A 23,565-nucleotide genomic window follows, 5' to 3' on the forward strand; every position below is an offset into this window, starting at 1 on the left:
CCATCATGACAGGTTGGGTGTGGGTTCTAGCATGTCATATGTAATCTGTTTTAATGTTGACAATATATATATGTTTTTGATTACAAACAATGGCACTGTGTAACAGGGTTACTAATGTAAACACAATAAAACAGTGGATAGCAAAACCTGACTCCATGATCTCATTCAAATATTCTAAGGAAAGGAAAAGACAATTGCCACAGATAAAGAGCTGTGACTCTTGTACAGTGGTACCTTGGGATGCAATCAGGATCCGTTTTGGAGCCCCGTTCGCATCCTGAACAGGACGTAAGACGCGTCTGCGTGTGCGCGGGTTGCGTTTCACCGCTTCCACGCATGATGTCATTTTGACCATCTGCACATGCGCGAGTGGCGAAACCCGGAAGTAACGCACTCCGTTACTTCCGGGTCGCCACGGAGTGCAACCCGAAAACACTTATCCTGAACCGTATTTATCCCAAGGGATCCCAAGGTACAGTAAAGAAAGGCTGTAGTGATGGTAGCAAGGAATTCAGTTTGCAATTATGTTTTGCAGTTTTGTATAAAGAATGCTACCAAGTCTCTTAAACTGTATTAAATAATGTGGATGCATTAGCATTAGCAATTTGGAAGTATCATATAGATGTCCTACTTTAAAACTTCTCTAACTCTCTAACTCCAATCAAATGTATTTCCCAGGGCAAAAAGCAAAAGAATCTGCAGAGTAACTAAACATTTGGCTGCTCAATAAACAAAAGCATTTCAGGCATGATGTACAAGGAACCCCCTAGAGGAAAAGGGAGGTAGATGAAGAAAGAAATGAAGCTCATTCCCATACTTATCATTGATCCTGTTTAGCCAGCTGACCTTTTTACTTCTGTCATATTTAGGTCAGCAGTAGCGGTCAACCAAAAAAAGCTATCAAAACGGTTGTTAAAAGGATTCATACATACAGAAACTCCACAAAATATTCCATGTGAACAGAATAGGATCAGGTACACTTGCCTTGTAGGTTTATTCATTATGTATTAGGGCATATCCAGACATTCATTTTCTGTGTCCTGGAAATGCCATTGTTATTCAGGCAAACCCACACAGCTCTCATCAACTCTCGATAGTTCACAGTCCCAATATAGGGATTTCCTGCTTTTTGAATTAAGTGCATGGTGCAAAAGCACAATAAGAACAGGTTTCCTTTTGCTTCTTTTTGTGTGGGTACTTCTTTGTGAGAAGTACCATATTTTTTCCCCTTAAGCTTGTTTGGTTGTGAGGATACACTGCTATGCCCTGAAGCATCAGCCAAGGAAGGTAAATTTTTGTGGGTAGGTGTAGATGAAACTCAGTGCGTTGCTTTCAGCTAAAGTGCAGTGAGCCAGAAGGGTCTTCAACAACACAAAACGGGTTGCCAAAAAGCTGGTGAGGTGAGGGCATTGCTCCAAATGCTGCTGAGGACTACAAGTCATGCCTGCTTTGATCCAGTATCCAGGGCTTGGAAAGGTAGTACAGTGGGCATTAACACAGACCTCCCCACCCAAGTCTTTCTGCTGAACTAAGGAAAGAGGAGCGATAAAAGGTATCTCTTCCTGCATTTGTGGAGGCATCAAAGAGAAAAAACACAAAACTTTGCCAGTGACACCAAAAAGGCTGAGACAAAAAGGACGGGTGGTTCAAGGACACTGTTCAGCACATGCATCCTAAAAGTGCTCTGCTAGGTTGACAGCTTTTTCGCATCAAATTTTGACCAAGTGGAACAGACAGCAGAGGAGGTGCTTGAAAGAAAGGTGTAAAACCTGCACTGATCAGGATGCTCATATGAATCACAAATGCCTCTAGATAAAATATATATTTCACATATTAATGTAAGTAGCACAAGAGAGATACAGAAATGATTTGAACTTTGTATGTTCAAACACATTGAGGCTAGAATTATTGGCAGAAGAAAGCTAGATTTTATTACAGTAACTGCTGTGTTATTAGAAAGCTGAAGGGCATTGATTTTAAGACCACTGACAATGTTCTATCCATGTATTAATGTTCATAATGGAAGCAGGGAATAAGCTGTCCAGGGTAATTTATATTGAAATTATACTTACCACCGCTCAAGCACTGACATCTGCATGGAAGAAAGTGTCTTAACCCTAACCATGTCTACTCAAAAATAACTCCTAATAAATTTAATGGAGCTTACTTCCAGAGAACAAACAAACACCAACACATGACACTAGCGTCAGAAGGCCTGCACCGGCTTCTTGTCTGCTACCAAGCCAGGTTTAAGGTTCTTATACTAGTGTACAGTGCCCTGAATCACTTGGGCCCAGGATACCTTAACAACCAATTTACCCTGTACACCCCAAATCAATCAGTGAGATTGTCAGGGGAGCAATAATAATGGTTCCCTATGGGCCAGAATCACAACTCATGTCAACAAGGGTCGGCAACCTAAGGCCCATGAGCCACAAGTGGCCCACAGGGATCGTTTAAGTGGCCCCCGAGCCGCCTCCAAACTGAGCCACCTGCTTGGCGAAGCCCCCACGTGCTGCACTAAACCAGCATGGCATGGGGACTCGCTTCCGTGGTGCCGAAAATCGCGTCTGCGCAGATGCCGGAAATGGCAGGCGCACGTGTGCGCGATCTGGCCCACAGAGGGATCTTCACTGGAGTGAACCGCCCCAGGCAAGGTAAACCTTGCCAACCCCTGCTATAGAACTCCCTCTCACAAAAAGTTAGGCAACATTCCTACTGAGTTTCAAAGGCCTGGTCGGGAGGCTTTTGCCCCCTGAAAGCTTTTCAGATGGTTCTACATTTAAAAATAAAAATAAAAATGAAATTTTACATTATTGAGATGTTATTTTTAGAGATTTAATTAATGTTTTAAATTTTGCCTATTGTATATTTTATTGTTACAAGGCACTTTGAGGCCTATATGGTGAAAAACGGTATAATTTTAAAAAGAAATAAGTGGAGTTAGGATTGTAACCTAAGTCAATTAACTGGCCTTGAGCAGCAGCTTGGTTCATTTCATATTCTTATTTTTTTAAGGAATTGAGTGTATCTGCACTGACATTTTGCAGGGATACCAGCAAATACGTGAGTAGGCAAATGAAGAGATTTTAGTGGAAATGATTCAAAAAAATCTCTACTCAAAGATATGTAAAAGGATATTTCCTCACCCATATCTTCAGTGCAGAAAATGTCAGCATCTGTGACAAAAAAGGCAATGTGTGATGTATGTTTTTAAAGAGACTAAAATCATGCTATTAACCACATAAAGATTACTTTCTAATTGTACCCATGCAAAGGTCTTTAAAACAAATGTTCAGTAGTGATTAACTCTCTTCATGTGATTGGGAATCTACAGCAGTAGAAAATGAGCCAGGTTTCTGAACTTGTTCTTTTCTTGATTAAAATAATCTTGATTAAAATAAAGCTCATTATTATTTAAAATAACCCAGTGAAGAAACCTGAATGGCTAGAAAACTGGCTATAATGGCAAGTTCTGCCATGAAGCTTAATGAAACCTTGACAAGCTGGCTTTGCTCTATTATTCCTATTACCTTTGAACTGCAACATTCTCTACCGTAATGTTTGTGGGAGTTTAATCACCAGTTTTGCCAAACTATTCCTTGAATATGTAGATGACAGCCATAGCCACATGATATGAATCATCATAAGAGACTAACCGTTTTAAGTTTTCATCACACTGTGATTTAGTGGATAGACTCTTTGACGGCAAGAGCAGTAGCTGAGAAGGAACTGCACACTTGATGAGACTATCAACAAGTGAATGAGTAGGGTTGCCATACATCTGGAATTTCCCAGACATAGCTGGTATTTGGCCCTCTTAAAAAGCTTCCAAGCAAAAATCGCTGAAATGTTCAGGAAAATCCAGATGCATGGCAGTCCATGTCGGAAGTGTAGATTTTGGCAAATTTCATTAAAAATAGCTCAAAAACTCTCTTTTTCCTATCCTTTCTTTTTTGAGATTTTGCAAAAAAAAAAAAAAAAAAAGCTCAACACCCATTGTGTCCAGATTTTTGAAATACAGTGGTACCTCGGGTTAGTACTTAATTCGTTCCAGAGGTCCGTACTTAACCTGAAACTGTTCTTAACCTGAAGCACCACTTTAGCTAATGGGGCCTCCTGCTGCTGCCGGGCCGCTGGAGCACGATTTCTGTTCTCATCCTGAAGCAAAGTTCTTAACCTGAAGCACTATTTCTGGGTTAGCGGAGTCTGTAACCTGAAGCGTATGTAACCCGAGGTACCACTGTATGGCAAGTTATGAGAATCCTCTGAAGCTATAGCACAAGTTTTGAAAGTCAGCTGTAGCTCCCCCTCCCTGCTTTATCCTCCTCAGATCTTCTGTACATGAAATATGCATACAGTGCAGCTAAAATCCATCCATGTCCTGAATTAGAAAGGAACAAACCATTTGCATGACCCAGCACATATGGAACACTGTGTGCCAATGGAGATTGACAGTAGAAACAAGGCACAGGAGACCATTGGCTGGGTTAAATTAGGCCACAAATTTATTGTTTTCATATGTAAGCCAGTGGCAAAAAGCACTGGATAAGCATCCACCTTCAACCAAACCACCTGCAGGTTGAACCCGAGATGGGTGGACCCTGACATGAAGGTTGCCCCTGGACATGGGTCAAATGTGACTTTCCTGCCAGTGCCTCCTCACGGAAGGGATGCTATGGCCCCCTGTTTGGGCTCCCAGACAGCTCTGCCACTTTAACGGGGTACCCTGGTTTTAAAGGATACTACCCACTGCCTTAAATGCCCAAGTTGTGGTGTTTGCTATGAGGCAGGCAAAATCCTGTAGATGGGTCAATCTGTCTGCAGGTAAAACTCCCCCTTGGCCCCAAATACAGCAACTGAGTAATCCATAGCAATGCCCATACACAGTTCAGCTTGCTCACCAACAGGCTGAAGCACACATGCAAATATAAAAGGGGCAGGAGGGCAGATGATCCAGTGACAATCAGATCCATGCAGGACAAGAGGCTGGGCACCAGGCACCACACCCCTTCAAAGGAAGGTGACAGTCCCAGTACCTGCCCAAGTTTTACCTCCTGATTGGCCGGGAGAGTGCCTGGCTTCCTGCCGGAAATGCGTGGCCAGAAGGGAAGGCTATGCATCCACCTCTGGCCACGCGCTTGGACCCCTCCTCCCCTTGCATCAGCCCCCAATGTGCTCTGCACCAGGCAACATATGGTGGCCACACGCAATCTGGTGGCAGACCTTTGTTGTTATCCTATTATAACCCAGAGAGAAAGCAGAATGTGCATTTCAGTCCTATTTCATGGCCTCCCATTTGCACATGCCCCTGCATGTCTGGCAAAAATGAGAAAGAGTTGAATACATGTAGAGCTGGTCACCAGTGCTTTCATGGAACCCTGTGTGGTGCTGTGAAGCCCAAACCATCAGCTTATTATCTGGGTTTCAAAGTACCATACATCCTAAAGGTAAAGGTAAAGGTACCCCTGCCCGTACGGGCCAGTCTTGACAGACTCTGGGGTTGTGCGCCCATCTCACTTAAGAGGCCAGGGGCCAGCGCTGTCTGGAGACACTTCCGGGTCACGTGGCCAGCGTGACATCGCTGCTCTGGCCAGAGCCAGAGCCAGAGCCAGAGCCGCACACGGAAACGCCGTTTACCTTCCCGCTGGTAAGCGGTCCCTATTTATCTACTTGCACCCGGAGGTGCTTTCGAACTGCTAGGTTGGCAGGCGCTGGGACCGAGCAGCGGGAGCGCACCCCGCCGCAGGGATTCGAACCGCCGACCTTTCGATCGGCAAGCCCTAGGTGCTGAGGCTTTAACCCACAGCGCCACCTGCGTCCCATACCATACATCCTACACAGTTTAATTTCAAAACATGTGGGAAGGAACAAGTCATGTGACAGACAGATGGGCAGCCATGCCTACAGATGGTGGGAAAGATAGATACCTAGGTAAGGTAAAGGTAAAGGGCCCCTGGAAGGTAAAGGACCCCAGGAAAGTTAAGTCCAGTCAAAAGCATCTATGGGGTGCAGCGCTCATCTCACTTCAGGCCGAGGGAGCTGACGTTTGTCCACAGACAGCTTTCCGGGTCATGTGGCCAGCATGACTAAACTGCTTCTGGCGCAACGGGACACTGTGCCAGAGCACACAGAAACGCCATTTACCTTCCTGCTGCAGTGGTACCTATTTATCTGCTCAGACTGGTATGCTTTCAAACTGCTAGGTTAGCAGGAGCTGGGACAAAGCAACAGCAGCTCACCCCATCACATAGATTTGAACCACCAACCTTCTGATCAGCAAGCCCAAGAAGCTCAGTGGTTTAGACCACAGCGCCTAGCCTGCATGCCAGAACCAATTCCCCACTGCTGCTCTATGTGATTCTTTTTCTTTTATGTGATTATCTTGGGATAAGTACCAGAACAAATACTGACTTTAGCTCTGAAAAAAAATCAAAATGTGATGCAGTGGAGAACACTTGCTTTGGTACCTATCTTCTATGGAATCTGGAAGGAACAGGACATGTGTAGCCCTCAAAATCAGATGGTCTGGAATGAGTGCTTACATGCACTCTGTAGAAGCACCATATGGAGCTATTGTTTTGAAACTGCTTTGCTCAAGAATTGGTTGGGTGAGAAAATTGGGTAGAGTGACTAGCCATATAGTTAGTGTGTTACCATGACAGTTGCTACTAGTAACTGGTCCTATTGGTGCCCTTAGGGCATCCAGCTGCTCATATTTGAAAATAGGATACTGGACGTGATAGACCACATTCTGATCCGCCAGGACTGTTCTTATGTACTTATGAGTTCTGGCTGTCAGTAGGAATTTATTTAGAGGCTTACTAGGTACTTTTAGACATGCTTCTGCGTTAAGTTGGATCTTATCAATTTTCCAGAGATTAGTATTTCTCTCACCCATATATGGTTGTTACAAACTTTATGCTAACAGATGGATGCTGATGATGACCCTATAAGAAAGTGGAAGTGCCACTGGTTCTCAAACTCTGTCTTAGCCTCCCCAGAACTCAAGTTGTACAATAAAGGCACCATGGCAACCGGCTATGGTTTGAAAATGTTCATGAAAATGTACACATGATATGCAAATTATACTAAATAGCAACTTCAAGCTCATAGTATATTATTTTGATGTGGTTACCAGCGCTGACTAAATTTCCTATACCTACTGTAAACAGAAAGTCCAAGTGCCTTCAGGATAACAGTTAATATTAAGGCATCACAGAGTAATCAGTGCTACCTACTAGACCTGTGAAACAAAAGGAGCACATGCTCAAAAATGCTTATGCATGAAGTATTATTGGGCACAGCCACAGCAAATGTCACTTTCACACATTTTAAACCCTTCCTGCTTTTTTTTCTTTTTTTTCTATCTGGAGTTTCTATATGCTCACAGCAAGAACGTTTAATGCATTCTAGCTCTAGAGAGTAGATGGTGGCCAGCTCCTTTGGAATTTCTACATTCGAATTGGCACAGACGGAAGCTAGTGAGCCACCCAAATTATTTTGGGTGGCTCACAGTCTTTCTATTTCAAGACTCTTCTGTGTAAAATGACAGGAAGCTTTCAGGCATTTTTGGAGCCAAACCTCAGAAAGAGCCTGGTAATTCAGTTTGTCCTAAAAGGGTCCTGATTAAGGACTGGCCACACTGCACACACAAATCTTTGGTATTTGGTATTTGGTATTTGTATGCAGGCAAGGACGAAGGGCACGTTTGCAAAATCAATTGTGTGCAGTTTTTATATTTACTGCACTTTTACCACATATGTCATTTATTACACAGTGGAAAACCGTTAAATGCACAGTAGTTGTGCCAAGTGGCATTATGCTTTTAACAGCTTTATTCGTTTAACAGCTCCAGTCTCATTATATTTTGCCATGTGGTACATGAGATTTTTATTCATTTAACAGTGTAAGTGGGCTCCATGGCATTTTCCTTTTATGTATTTCATATTGTGCCTGGGCTCTTGCCTTTTCTGTGAGCATTAGCCCACAGGCTGCACTGAAAACAAGTGGTGCAACAGGAGACATGATGATTTAGAAGAGGAGGAAGAAAATGAGCATGAGAAAAATTTGGATCCTCCTCATATACAAATCCATGTAACACATTAGAATAAATTCAATATTTCTGTGAATGATGGTAACAGAATTACTTTCAGCATTTTATAATACTTCCATTTCATATTTTTTAAAACTACAAGGAATACAGTGATCAATCAATCTGTGGTTTTCTGTTGGCTTCCCATAAGACAATTGTTTAAGGAATCAAACAACTGTTAAGGAATCAAATCTGTTAAATGTGTACAACACTATAATTTCAGGGGTTCTTGATTTACTGCACCAGGTGGAGGACAGGGAAGCAGTTTATGGTCCCATTTCTTTTTTTTTTACTTTTCAGTTAAAGGAAGATAATCTGATTTGTCTTTGCTAGCCATTCACTTTAAAGAGGCAGAAAGAAATTATTTAGGAGCAAAAAGACAAAGTGCAATGGATTCTCCAGGGATCATTGATGTTGTTACTAATGCTGCAACCGATATACTTTAATGATGGGGGGAGGGATGGGTCCAATTTCAACCTTGAAGCTTTCTCTGCTCTTTCAAAAAGAACCCTCTACTCACCTGACTTTTATTGGCAGCCACTTTGGCAAACAGAGCCTGAGACACCTTGGCCCTTTTCATCTCCTGTTGGATCTCGTCATAAATGGCAGCTGTGATGTTGATGTTGGCTCCGTCCACCTTAATGGGGAGGTCTGTTGTCGGTGTCGATGTTTTGGCCTACCGAGAGACCATGAAAATAATAATTAAAAAAGTGCTGCTTTCAGCCCAGCCATCTGTGCAGAAATTATCAAAGGATTTCAGTCAGCTGATGCCAAACTGCATTAGCTACAGAGGGACACTTCCTGTCCATTATTCTAATCAGGTTAATTGTGATTGGAAATAATTGCAGTGCATTCCTATAGGACGTTCACAGTCCTCTCTCCCTCTCCCTCCCTTCCTCCCTCTGTTCACACACAGAGCTCGCTCGCTCTCAACACACATAGAAGCACATATACCAAAAAACGTAAAGGTTATATAGCAGAAGAATTAAATCCCAGGCAGTCACTTGATGGGGCTAGCCAGAAAATACAATATAACACATACATGAGTATTTGGACTTTTGCTTTTTCTCCCCATAAAACTGCATACCTTGGAGGAAGAGCCAATTCTTCCAGAAAAAATGAGTAAATGCATAGAGGTCTCTAAATAATAAATTATTACTCAATTTAATGCACTCCCTCAAGTCTCTCTCATCCTTTATTAAAGCTATATGTATGTCATTTGAGTATGTATGGTTTCCCATCATTATGCTGCCCAGATAGTCACCTAATTTCACCTAGGAAATCAGTGAGAATGAACAAAAATTCATAACACCAGGCTTCACAGTATGTGTGGTGTGCTGCCCTTGGTCTCCTAAACTCATATTGCAGTTCTGCATATTCCAGTGCACTCCTTTTAATTGAATGACTTCCAATCAACTTCTGGGACAAATGAAGGACAATAAACAGAGAATATTGGCACTTCCACTTACTAAGCCATCAGAGAACAAGTTAGGAATGGAGGGGGAAAGGTCATTACCCCAAAACCAGAAGAAAACCTGTTCAGACTGGCTGCTAGTTTCAGCAGTACAAGTCAGATACATCACTGAAACTGCCAAGTAACCTATATAGTGGAATCTTGGGTTGCAAACGTGATCCGTGCGGGAGGCGTGTTCGCAACCCACAGCGCTGCATCTGGCACGCACATGACGCAATTTGGTCTTCTGTGCATGTGCATAAACTGTTCTGGTACTTCCGGGTTCGATGCGTCCATAACCCGAAAACACGCAACCCGCAGCGTTCGCAACCCGAGGTATGACTGTATTGCACAGGCTATTCTGTCTAACAGCAGTTATCTGCACACAGCAGCAATCTAGGACACCAATCTAGCAAGCTTTTTATGGAACTGAAACATTAAATTAAGCTAACGTGTATATAGAAAAAGACTGTAATGTCATTTCTCCCATGCTGGCACCTTAAAACAGCCTGATTTAGGGAGGTACTGAATATAAATAGTATGTTTAACCCAGAGATGTTCCCCTCAGCCCACATGCAGAACACAGCCAGATTTTATCCAGCCCTCTGGGTCTTCTTCCACCTATCAGCTGCTCAGCAGTGAGCAGCTGAGAGGGGGAAATGTTCTGACTTTTTGTGAAGTATGCAACTGCAGTTCCTTCCTCTGCAAGATCAAAGCAGAGGGGAAAGGTCTCAACAGAGGTAGACCTATATTGCCTAGAAAAATGCAAGATGTGTTCCTTCAGTTTGGAGATGCATGCAATTTTGGAAGTATAATTGTAATTCCACCATCGGCAGTAAAGTGGGTGGGTATAAGGATCAAATCTTTGTTGTGACACCAAGATTATAGAATGAACTCCTGAAAGAGGCCTGCCTGGTTTCCGGTCTCTGCTCAGTTTTCAAAAGACAATACAAATATGTTTTATTTATTTCTCTTTCTGACAGAGACTGCGACCCAGTTTCCACATGCCCTGAATGAGTTCCCAAAGTGAATACTGCAGCTACCCAGGGCTATGCCATGGTTTGGTTTGGGATTACCGTATTTTTTGCTCTATAAGACTCACTTTTTCCCTCCTAAAAAGTAAGGGGAAATGTGTGTGCGTCTTATGGAGCATATTCAGGCTGTGCAGCTATCCCAGAAGCCAGAACAGCAAGAGGGATTGCTGCTTTCACTGTGCAGCGATCGCTCTTGCTGTTCTGGCTTCTGAGATTCAGAATATTTTTTTCTTGTTTTCCTCCTCCAAAAACTAGGTGCGTCTTGTGGTCTGGTGTGTCTTATAGAGCAAAAAATATGGTACATTACATGAGCTGTAAGCCTAGTCTTCTTCTTCATTTGTTGCATGTGGTTTGTCTGGGGGACAGATTCAGCTGCAACACGATAGCAAACATGGCTCAGTGCTGGGTAGGATAGCAGCAGCAGGACTGGGCAAAGAGCACAGTGGCCACGATCTTCACTCTGAGAGAATCTGCACATTAGTTTGTGTGTGCTAAGCCATGGTTTAGCTTAGTGTTTGAAAAAAATCTGGCACAGTATGCAAACAAGAGTTTGGTGGGGCTGCTACTTAACTTTTTTATTTCATTTGTTTCTATATGAGTTTTTGATTTGTATTTTTATAATTGTTAATTTTTAAATGCTGTTTTCAGGAAGTTTTGTTGCCATTTCTTCAAACAGAAAAATGACAGAACTAGATAAATGTGTAGAATATAGATATTAACTAAATAAATTTACCACAGAATAAAGAAAGCAGCATTTAAACCTTTTCATGTTCAATACCCCTGGACTCTATTACTGGATTAGTTTGGCACAGGCCACGTAATATTAAGGACACATCTCAAAATAATAGTTTATCAATGTAAAGCTACAAACTAAGGATAACAACTAAAACAACAGGGAATACAATGGGGGTATTTACTGTATTTCTTGATACATTCTCAGATTACCCACCACACTGCAAAATCATATCACAGATTGGTATCTATGGAAACAACATTTTGTATATAGGATTAACTTTGGCACAGAACAAATTTGTCATTAATTTGTAATACATTTTCTCTTGTCTACCCATTTTGGCTGATTTTGAAGGCAGTCTCCTAGCATCAGTATGTCCCTTCTAAGTGACAAGTCTTGGGTAGAAATCACATGTGCATTTTATAGCACTTTATAACTTAGGAATTTCCCCCTGTTTCAGTTAAGGTATACTACTAGTGCTGACAAATTATGTTTTTCCTGGGTGAGCTATCTTCTATATACAGTACACTCCTCCAGATAATGCAGAAGAAGGAGTTCCTTCACTTGGCTACCTTGGATGCAATCGACTCTTTATTCGCACATGAATATTCTCAGATATTAAGATTAACTTCTGAGACCCTTCAAGGGTGCCCCCTTTTTCAGAGTTAAGGCGAAAGAACTAATACAGGTGTGGCACCTTCTCTGTGGCATGCTCTGCCAAGGAGGGCAGCCTGGGAACTAATCCTAGAGCTTTCCAGCAACAAGCAAATGTTTTTTGTTTATTGCCACAGGCCTTTCACAATTACAATGACACACACAACTGATTGTTTTAAAAAAGAATCACTCTGCTTTTTTAGCAATTATACTAGTTTGCATACACACACACACACACACACACACACATATAATAAAACAATTTAAGTTTTCAATTACAATCCAATAATAGCCTCATTATAACAATACGAATTGAAGGGTCTCAGAAGTTAGGCTTCCGGTTCTGCTCTGCCTTAATGGAGGCAGCACCCACAACAGCGGGAGATCGTTGGCAAAGGAAAAACAATGATGATTGAGGGTAATTATCCTTGCAAATTCCCCCCAGGGACAGGGGTGAATGGGCTTCACGCACAGTTTGTCTCGGTACCTGTCTCTCGCTCCGGCATGGATTGTGGGAGGCAGGGAGGCGCTGAGAACATATATATATTCTTTTAATTGTAAAACATCCTGAAAGTTGTGAAACTTGTTCTTGTTAGGTACTATGAGGATCTTAAGGCATCAGTGAAATGAGGAGGGAGGCGATTTTTCTCTGGCAGAGGGACTGTTGGAAACAAAATGCTTCCCTCTTGCTGTGAAGCCAGCAGAGAGGTAGGTCACAATTTGGCATGGAGATTAGGCCAACAAGGCCACAGGAAAAGGGCTGCCTTCAACAAGCATATTGATGGAATCTATTTCCCTGATGCAGATAAAATTCACTGGAACCAGGGCCAGCACATGCCACTTGTGTCCTTCTCAGCCACCCTCTGCTTTGGGGAGCAGTGCACCAGGCTCTGGGGTACCTAGACTTGCGCACCACTTTTGGCTCTAGCATGCGGCCCCCAAAGTTAAGTGCCACCAGGGGTACAGAGTCCTTTAGGAACCCTGGACGCGGACCATTTAGGGTATTAAAGCATCTTCACTTTGAATTATGCCCAGAAAACAACTAAAGTCCAGTGAAAGCTCTCAAATGCTGTGGCAAATCACAGTAAACGATCTAGCTGTTGTGTTCTCGATGAGCTGTATTTTCTAAATGCATTTTGCTACCAGCTGGTTGCAGTCACCTCAACAAATCCTTCATTATAACTCAAAAAAGGGCCTCTGCTGACTGCTTAAATCCTGGCTTGTCATTAGTTAGAAGAAGAACTGGATGACATTCCAATCAGTATGACAATCATGGAGTAAAATCATAGACACTTAATGGAAAAGCTATGATGCTCACAGGCTACAATACGGTTCAGAGGATGCAGTGACTGCCTAGTTCTCTTCAAGCATACAGGGGAGATGTGTATGAGGAGCATTTTCTATGGCTGAAGAGACTGGAGTTACCCTCATTTCCATGGGCCTCCACATGCACATCAGTGTTGTGATGCTTTCAATCACAGTTGATGTGCACAACCTGCCCCGCATTTGAATTCTTTCATGTAGTTCACTGAATTCTCATTCTTTATATTTGCAGCATTAAATACTAACTAGTTTCATCTACAAAGTATTGCCAGAAGATAACATGACCCTGTTAGCTCAACTCCAAACCCTAAAAAATCAAGCTTCCAAGAAGCACTCGAGTGGACTGAATACCAGATGGGAAAATCCTAGCAGGTCATCTCAAATGATGCCTGCCCGTCTGTTTCTGGATAACGGGACAATTGTGAAAGCAATTATAATAGGGTTGCACCTTACCTGGGGGGTTCTGGAGGAACTTGGACTGCTGGCAGCTGAAGACACCATGCTCACATTGGGGTTCATACTCCTCTCTCTCTCATCCTGATATATACGATCTCGTTCTGTCTCAGGCAGGTTGAGGAAATTCTGCATTGCCCTCAGATTTACCAGGAGGGACTGGGAAGCTGTTCTAGGGTCTTCTTCTTTACGCAGAATCTCTGATAGCAATCCCTGGTTCAAAAAATTAAAAAAAGGCCAAGTCTTTTTAAAAATGTGTTTATTGTAACCAGCCAGGTTGCAATGCTGAGACCCTTCATAAGATGTTAAAGCACAGGGAATGTTTTGTAGAAACAAACCTTGTTTTCTTGGGACTGTGGTTTATTTAGGAGCATTTCTGTTCAGATTCTATCATATATTTAAGATCAACCTGAACAACAAGGTGCCAAAGAGGCAGGTGGGTCAGTGTAAAACTACCATTATAGCCAGGTGCCTCCTGAAACTATTTTAAGAACTATTAGTGCTCTCACTCTTACTGCTTCAGGCTGGAAACACTTGGCAGCCCTGTTCATCTTCAGGAATCTGCCAAGTTTGGTAAATTTAGTTCAGACATTTAAACAGCACAGGAGACTTATGAAGAAAAATGTTTGGCAGAGTTTGGATGTTACAGTTCATTCACTGCAAACCTGTCAATTCTTTCTAATGGGAGAAAATGCTGCAAATATGAGAAATTCTCAAGATACTTCATCTTAGAAATTAATAATTTGAAAATTGCTTGCTGCCTCATTTAGAAAGCCAAGATATGGCAATGTCCATATTCATCAAATACATCAAGCTTTTTTTTTACATGAAAGAAGCCAGAGGTTCAGTTATTCGTATAGCATGTAGTTAGGCCCACAGAAAGCAAGCAAGGGCATTGGACATAAGATGTTCCTAAGCAATTGTCAGGGACCGGGCAGAGGAGGAATGGTGGAGACCCCCTCCCCATCCTGACCCTTCCAGGCAAGAGGAAGAAGAAGATAGTACAGTGGTACCTTGGGTTACAAACACCTCGAGTTACAAACACTTCGGGTTACAGAATCCGCTATCCTGGAAGTAGTACCTCGGGTTAAGAACTTTGCCCCAGAATGAGAACAGAAATTGTGCGCCAGGAGCACGTCGGCAGCAGGAGGCCCCATTAACTAAAGTGGTACCTCAGGTTAAGAATGGTTTCAGGTTAAAAACGGACCTCCAGAACGAATTAGGTTCGTAACCAGAGGTACCACTGTATAGATTTACAACAGGGGTTTGAGGGAGGTAGCATCTCAGAGGCAGATGAGAGGAAAAGCTGGGAAATCATGGGAGAGCCAGGACAACACCCAGCTGACACATTGTCATTAGAAAGCACCCCAGACCCTCCATCTCCCAGAACCTGGCAAGCCCTAAAAGTAGGAGAGCAAAGAGCTCAAAGGCAGAGGGCACGTAGCAGCACCCATAGAGGAGACAGTGAGAATGACGAATGAGGAAATGGGAGAGGTGGGGGGTGGGGATTCACTTGGGACAACGCCATTATCCAAGAGGCTGGGTTCTATAGCCTCTCTCTGTAAAGATTGAAATAAAAAAGGACGGCAACCAGCCGGAAGCCACTGACAGCATCCTGACAATAATTGGGATACAAATATTACTGATTACTAAGTAATTTCAAATATTGCTTTGAAACTTGTGCTACCATACGCTTTATGTCTTTGCCTAGGAGAACAGATGATTATGTTTACTACAAAATTATGAAGTTTCTTCCTAAAAAGTCACACTATACCTAGTTAATAACTACAGTAGCTTTGCAAATAATTGATCAGACAAGAGACACCCAATCACTGCTTTCCTAATATTCTTCATCCTCCCTTCCATGGGCAATCTACTCCCATCCTCAACACCTTCCCCTCTGGCAATATTTTTTTTTTTTAATACATATTTATTAAGGTTTTTTGAATACACATGTGTAAATATTAAACAACATTTCTTATATCATAACATAATTTCGTCGTCGCTTCTTTGGACTCCCTCACATCTCCCGCTCCCACTTACGTCGTTACAAAAAAAAATTTTCCAAGCAAATTACCCACTTGTTTACAATCTTATCTCCGCTCGTTTAAATAAAATCTAGCAATTCTCCAAAAAATTTATATTTTCCTTAATCTCACTTATCATCAAAATCAGATCTAATTCAGTGGTGGGCAATTATTTATGATCTAGCATCCTCCCTCTGGCAATATTTTCAACAATGACTGCTTATGTATCCTTTTTTGTATTTTAAATCCAATAGGGAAAGAGAAAGTATATGTGCAGCCTCTTCTTTACTATGCTTTTCTATGTTTCTCAAGCTAGGACAGCATCCTACAGAGTTATGGCACACGATACCACCACCCATCTTTTCTGGACTTACAGGGCTAAGTAGCCTACAGCATTTTGGAGGCCAGGACACAGGTATGAAGAGTAATATCCTAGTTAACAGTCCTGGTAATGAGTCAGAACAGAAATCCTTCAATTTTTATTAGTCTCGGGAGGCAGAGCTATATAAGTGGTCACCTTATTCGTACTTAAGAAAATGGCAAATAATTTTAAACTTAATTATTTATTAGTATTGGTTTGCTTAGGGAGCAATCCAAACCTCCAAAATTTGCTGTATATGTGTGTGATAGGATGAACAGTGAGTCCCTCTCCATCGGCTATGCCAGTGGAGAGGAGCTGTTGATGGAGGAAGGCTCTGCGGCAGTAGAGGCTTGTCATACAATTCAATCAAGTGGGAGCTACTTCCAGAGCTAGCCAGCATAAGCACCTGAAATGGGGTGTTTGGAGGAAAGGTCAGGGCTGCTCAGAACTATAAATGACCTGCTGGATCCTATGATGGCCCACTTTCCCTAAAGGATACAGTGGAATCAGAAGACCATGAAAGCAGTTCAGCATTGTCGAAGCATTTTCCCGTTTTTATTATTATTTTCAACTCTTTCCCATGTTACATTTACAAGAGTAAGAAAGATGTGCAGAAGAACCCCAAGATGATTCAGACTAGGAAATAGTTGAATGTGACTATTTTTTCCATGCAAAATTAATGTCTTAAAAATGAAATCTATTTCATTGCAAGGTTGAAAATAGGTTGTACTGACAGACTATGCTGTTAACCCATGGCAAATAGATAATGAAGTCAGTAAAACAAAATATCATGAGAGCACTTATCATTTATGTTCATATATTTCTGAAATGGTATATACAAATACTAATCAACAATCGGAATTACAAAAAAAAAATAAAGTGATGCTAAATAATCTGTTCAGCTTTTTCTCACCTGCAACAAATTAGGCTTTCAATATGCAAAGCATCTTCCTTCAAGAAAAACAAACGATCATGATTTCATTTAATTGTAATTTAATGAGGCATAATTTATTTTTAAAGTGATATACACCAGGTGTGTGGTAAGGGAACTGGCCCAGCCAGACAAACTGTAGTGATGCTATTTTTGAGAAATGCCTGAAGATAGCTGGAGATTGTTTTCATTTCTGCAAAGCATGTTTCTGCTACAGAGGACAAGCAGGAGGCGAAAACCCACAACATTTGCTATAAAATTCCATTGGCTAAATTAGCTCATATCAACAGAGCATTTTCTTAAGGGGGGGGGGAATTATACAGTAATAGCCATGCAACTCTAGAGGTCCAATTCTGCATGTAGTTATGCAAGTTTAAGATAATCAGACATAAAAAACTGGGCAAAGGATCACTGCCCAAAATTCTACTGTATAGACCTAAACCTGTAACCATACCTTGTTTCTCAAATATTTATCTAATCTCAGGGAGACAACTCATAAAATAGCCAGCTATCTGGACAGGAATTGCCTTCCAACTTCAACATGACTGTTTTTTAAAAAAAGTGTTTTAAAAATGAGGGTGAGGGAATTATTTTTTTAAGTGTGCTACATATAGGATTTGCAAATCTGGAATTCTACACTTTTACAATGAGTCTTCAAAATGCCAGGTATTTGGGGCTTTACATTTTACAATATGTAATGTATTCGCAACAAATGATTTAGTTGCTCCTGCTAACGAAACCTCAAAATAATCATCAATGGTTCAACTGTGAGAACATTCTCTGCAACAACCAAAAGTGATAATAAGTTTATATTATCACTTTCAGTTGTTACAGAGAATGTTCTCACAATCGAACCATTAATGGCATAAATTTACACATTACAGCAGAATTGTGGGAGCTGATTTTTCATGGGCTCATCCCACATCACTGTTGCAGCAGCTGCTCACAACCACATGGAGACCAACATTTTCAAGAAGGGAACGTGAAGAACTGAGGCAAATAGCTGTGACAGGAGATAACGATTTAAGTCTTACTGACAAATTAAAAATGAACAAATCATGAGATCCAACTAGTATCCCCTCAACAGTTCTTGAAGCACTTGGAACTTGAAATTGATGGCCTTTGGAATAAAAATATGCAACTTGTCCCTAAAATCAGTCTGTACCTGAAGACTGAAAAGCAGCCAATATACCATAAATTTTTAAAGGGATCAAGAAAGGAGACAGAAAACTGTCTGTTCCAGGGAAATTGGTGGAAAGTAACAACGATAAAATTGTCATGCATACAGAAGGATAAGGCTTGCTGAAAAAGAATCAACATGGCTTCTGCAAGAGTAAGTCCTGTCTCACTAATTGCTTAGTGTTCTTTGAGAGTGCCATGTGGATTGATCTGGTAGACATTGTATACTGGACTTTTCAAAAAGCTTATGACACAGACCCTCACCCAAAACGCAGGACCGAACTTAGAAGTCCCCTCATAGATTGGTAGCTGGTTAAAGAACAATAAGAAGCGAGTAGGAATAAGCTGACAGTTCTTGCAACTGGGTGATGTAATCAGTGGGGTTTCAAACGAATCTGATTTAGGACCAGTAATTTTCAAGTTGTTCATAAATGATCTAGAGTGGGGGGCAAGCGACAAGGTGGCCAAGTTTACTGATGACACCAAATAATTTAGGATGCTGGCTTTTGACCACTACTTTCATGGTGAAAGTGAACATGTGAAGAGCTAACTGCAGTCCCCCAGTACTGTCCCAGGGCTAATATCAAAATAGGGATTCAATTACATTCAAAAATAAGACACTCCTAGTCTTGTGAACAGGAAATGCAAAGATGATTTACTGAAAAATCTCATCATTTAGAATCAAATAAAGAAACACCATTTGAAGTTTCAGTGGAGGTGGAGATTCAGCAAGATCCATTTTGGATTTCTATGTTTTAAGGTCTGTTTGGATATGTGACAAAAATGCTGGGTTTCAGGTTTTTCAATACATTCAACACAATTCAATACATTCAATACATTCAACACAATTAAGATGTTAGCATTTAGCTACAGAAAACACTCGTGTCTAGCTCACTGACATTTTCACAACACCCATATTTAAAGGACTAGTCTCTGATCTTATATAATAAAAGAGATAATTCTGTAACTGCTATGGAGTTACTATTATGACCATTATGTCTCGCAACATGTCCTCATTTTCAATACTGGTATTACTTTAAACTTTAATTCATTATCACATATTGGTTTGAGTCTGAATCTTAAAACTAATTTAACTAATGCTTAACGTATATATATCTCAGGAGATCTCTCCTTAGCCTTGGAACGGCAGCATTCAGGCTGATTTGAATAAAATGTATACAGTGTGCAATGATGGGAATTCAATTTTTATTATTAAAAATGAAATGTTTTACTCCTCAAAGAAAATGCTGCTATTACATTAGCTTAATAAAGTCTCTTTTTATTACAGTATCTCTTTTTAGGAAGGGCAGTGTGTGCTTGTGGAGCTCAGGGGAATTGTGAGGAAAGAGCAAAATAAACCACATGCAACTGCTAAGTATTGTATTTAATAAAGTAGACCGTTTGAACGACGTCACAAAGGAAGCCACATATTTTGATATCCAAAATTCTTGCAACACATTTGCTTCCAAGAACCAGAATACATTTATGAGCTGGGAGGAAAGCAGAAGGCCATGTTCAGAAGGCCTAACTGTCCAGGGGTTCTTTTAATTTAAGACTTAATTTAAGTCTTTTAATTCTAACAACTTAAAAGGCTGCTATCCTATCTCCAATTTCCTGAGAATAAGTCCTATTGAATTCATACACCCTTCCCACCCACCCCCCTTGTGCCATAAAGCACTCAGCATGAAAAAAATTTCAGGCGATCAGAAAATTGCACAAAATTAGCTTCAGAAAATGGCTTTTGTAACTAATGTTAAGAGACATATGAACAATAACTATGGTGTACATTTTTATTTTAAAAAATACTAGAGGTGTAAAGCAGCTACAAACTGGGTTTATATCTGTCACTTTAGGAAGCAGTCCAATCTGTTCCGAGTCATTTTGTGGTCTGTTTGATTCAATTCATGTTTTGAGTCTGAAGCCAATTTGTTAAAAACAAAGCTCTGTTTCCTAACAATCACTGTTACAGGGAATAAAAATAATGGCTGTAAATTTAGAAATGGATGGATTTTGCAGGCATGGCAGTCCCTCCAATTTGGATTAAGCCCACCAAATTACAGGCAAATACAGCCAGAGGGTAGTGGACCTGACACCTTTCGCAAGGTTCACCTAATGAGTCCCATCAGCCCATGTCCTACATGAGAGCTTCGGGTTGTGCAGTGGGGCTTCTCCCCTGCTCCACGCCCTATACACCCTCCAAATTGGCTCAGCAGGTAGGGAGAACCCCCAGAACAGTGTGTGACAGGGAAGAAAGGGGGCTCATTCGACCTGGCAAGCTGAAGAGCTTGAGCTGATGGGACATTCACTACAGCACAATGTTGAATTCCTTGAGTATTTTAGAAAAAATGTGTATTTTTAATTTTACCTTGAGGAAAGAGATTTGGGGGGAGGATGCAGTAATAATCACCTTTTCTGAAGGCTTGAACCCTACCAAATTTCAGAAGGGTGGCCACAGTAGTTTTTCCTACAAAGACAGCTGTTGCAGTTGGGGGAATATAAAAAAGAAATCACTTAAGCTCACTTAGTATTTTGTGGGGAATTGGTCTGAAAATTTCAGACAAGAGAATGGTGCCCCTGTGTAGCAAACGTGGCAAACTGCCCACAAATGGGTCCACGGACTTTTTGCTATGCACCTTTAAAACTGATTTTGAGCAGGTGGGGGCGTATAATAAAAAAGGGATTTACTTTCCTGCATGTGGTTTTGTTTATATTTCTTTATCCCACTCCCAAATCACTGTGATTACAGAGCCATGGGAAATCTTTCCCTTTGATCGAAAACAAGATGTGTCAGTCACAAAGGAGGTTTTTTTGTCCCCACTCCGATGTTTCCTTTATGCCCTTCATCCACTCCATCCTTGCATTTTCCTAACAGTTAGAGAATGAGACATAGTTTTTCTGTGGTAAGGCATAATATTGTATGTACTTTATGCAGTCTTGTTGTTTTATGCCTGAGTCACAAGGTGCAATGAGGTGTGCTGTGTGGTCTCCGATCTGCCCTGTCAGACCTCATTGGAGCTCTGCTTCACTATGACAAGGCACAGATCCCCTGCCCCTCTGCTCATGAGTCAGGGTTCATACAGAGCAAATTCATACCCCTAATAAATACAGAAAAAAGAAAACATTATCTTGCCCTTCTTCAAGCAGACAAGACAAAGGTCAGATAATATTTGGCTTCCAATGAGCTAGAAAAAAAAGACATTTCTAATCAAATCACTAGCCTTTTTGCCCTTTTTGCCCAATAGCATCTTCCCTTTGTATACAATATGAATCCACTATATCACTTCAACTTTAGCATGCAATGCAAAAACTAAACAGCTTTCATCAAGATGGCACAATACATAATTTTACATGATCAATTTATTCTCCACATATCTGTTGCAAAGGAAATAAACCAAGTGCTGTGCTAATTTCTTCCCGACCCAACAATTCAGAGATTCATATTCATACATTCTTATTCTGAAATGTATAGAAAGTGACCTTTACTTTGAAAATATATATATATTTATATTCACAATATTTAAAAAACCTCTTTTTCCAATATTTCTTGTGTCCAGTTATTTTATACTTTGCCCTCATATTTCTAATCTTCTCTTTGCAACTATCAAGGCTACAGACTCACATTTTGTTACATGGATGCTGCAATTCTTTTGTGATTCTTTTGAAAAGAGATGACAGACATACAAGAGCACCTCACAAGTGATTTAGAGCCCACAAACAGAAACCAGCCTACAGATCCAGAAAAATGTATCTTTCTCATTGTCAAATTTTAAAATGTGTTTCCATTCAAATTTCAATGGGGAGGAAAGATATACTGTAACAAACAATAAGTGGGTGACAGCTGCTAATTAAAATTCTTGCATGTCACAAAGCAACTGGAAATAAAGTGAGGATCTTAAAAGATAATGCTTTCAACAATTATCCATTCTGATGGCCAGTATCTATTCCATCTATATAAGCAAAAGACAAGTTTTATCAATAAGAAAAATCTTTAGCTCCATAAATATTCCCATTTTCTGTGTTTGTTCTATAAAACAAGTATTGCTAATCATCCAACTAGTTAAGCAAATCTGGCTACCGGGCCCAATTTCACAAAAAGGGAAGTCCTTTAAAAAAAACAAAAACACAAAAATATATAGAGAGGCTTGATAAATTGTATCCCTGGAGCAAGAACACATCACCCTGCTGGTGCCCACAAAAGGGGCTAGTCCTCAGTTTATAGCTGGAGCCTCAAGTGGGAGCACAAATACTTTCACTAAAAAGTTTGGAAGGAGAAATATGCTCAGTTTCTCAACATCACAGAAAGCAGTGCTTATGCATCCAAAGATTTCAATAAATCTTCCACTCTCTGGGTTTTATTGTGTATTAGAAAAGCCAAACCATTCCTTGTTGCTACAATAGATATTTGGGGGAATTATTCAGCAAAAATATTATGTTGTTGCAAAAAAGGAAGTATTTCCACTATAAGGATTCGTTCACACATACATTTTACTTGTGGTATGATGATTTTCTAAACAAGCATTTTTTAACCTGATATAGCAATTTCTGGCACACTCCACCTGTGATCTACTGGTAGATCTCTGGGTAGATCACCCAGGACATCTAGGATTCCTGGCTCCCAATTATTTCACAATGTAACAACAAGATGTTATAGTGGTGAAATAAAGGAAGTAGGAGTGATGATAATTATGAGTGGAGTTTTTTGTGGAAAGACTTGGTTTTGTTCTGTAATGTAGAGCCAATCCTTGGACAAAGAATAATACAAAAGGTATGTCTTTTGCTCTGGTTGGTGGATCTCAGAGTTCAAGTGCAATAAACTGGCACGTGAATAGCTAGGCTTATTTCTCAAAACTGCAGTGGGGACAGCAGCATTGTCATGACTTGCAATCCACATGTCATTTACACACTCCCACAATGAACCGACATAATGTCACTCCAGGGAACATCAACTTAGCAGCTTTCTGCCTATCATGACCTTAGGTTCACACTCCCTTTCTTCAGGGGATAAGACTGGGGATTCAGACTGGGAGAGGAACGTGCCCATAGGGCACCTAGCCAACCAGAATCACTTCTTTGTTTATATCCTGCATTTCTCCCGGTGCAGGACCCAAGACAGCTTACAGCTTAGGGTTAAACAGATACAACTAAAACACACACTCATGTCTGCAAGAAAACCCTGTGGTGCCAGTACCCCTCCAGCCCAAGTACGTGATGCTGTCCTCCTCTGACACTGAGTAAACAACTGCTAGAACAAGCTGCCACTTCCTTTAAGGGAAGAGGCTCCTCTCACTGATGGCAGATCTAGCTGCAGCTCCTATTTAAGGC

At 41.0% G+C, this 23,565-nt stretch overlaps 1 protein-coding gene across 2 annotated transcripts in view; it reads right to left on the reverse strand.

Annotated features, from left to right (window-relative positions):
- The window catches only part of SATB2 (SATB homeobox 2), a 131,818-nt gene that overhangs the window by 30,266 nt on the left and 77,987 nt on the right, over positions 1-23,565 (reverse strand). Inside the window, exons 8-9 of one of the 2 annotated variants that reach the window (XM_079978303.1) lie at positions 13,746-13,958; positions 8,616-8,771 (exon numbers count right to left, since the gene is read on the reverse strand). In XM_079978303.1, coding sequence (XP_079834429.1) covers positions 8,616-8,771; positions 13,746-13,958 — 369 coding nt within the window. The remainder of the gene's footprint in view (positions 1-8,615; positions 8,772-13,745; positions 13,959-23,565) is intronic. The other variant, XM_079978304.1, reaches the window with a different exon arrangement.

Source organism: Podarcis cretensis, assembly GCF_951804945.1.
Source record: "Podarcis cretensis genome assembly, chromosome: 1".
NCBI classification, from domain to species: Eukaryota; Metazoa; Chordata; class Lepidosauria; order Squamata; family Lacertidae; genus Podarcis; species Podarcis cretensis.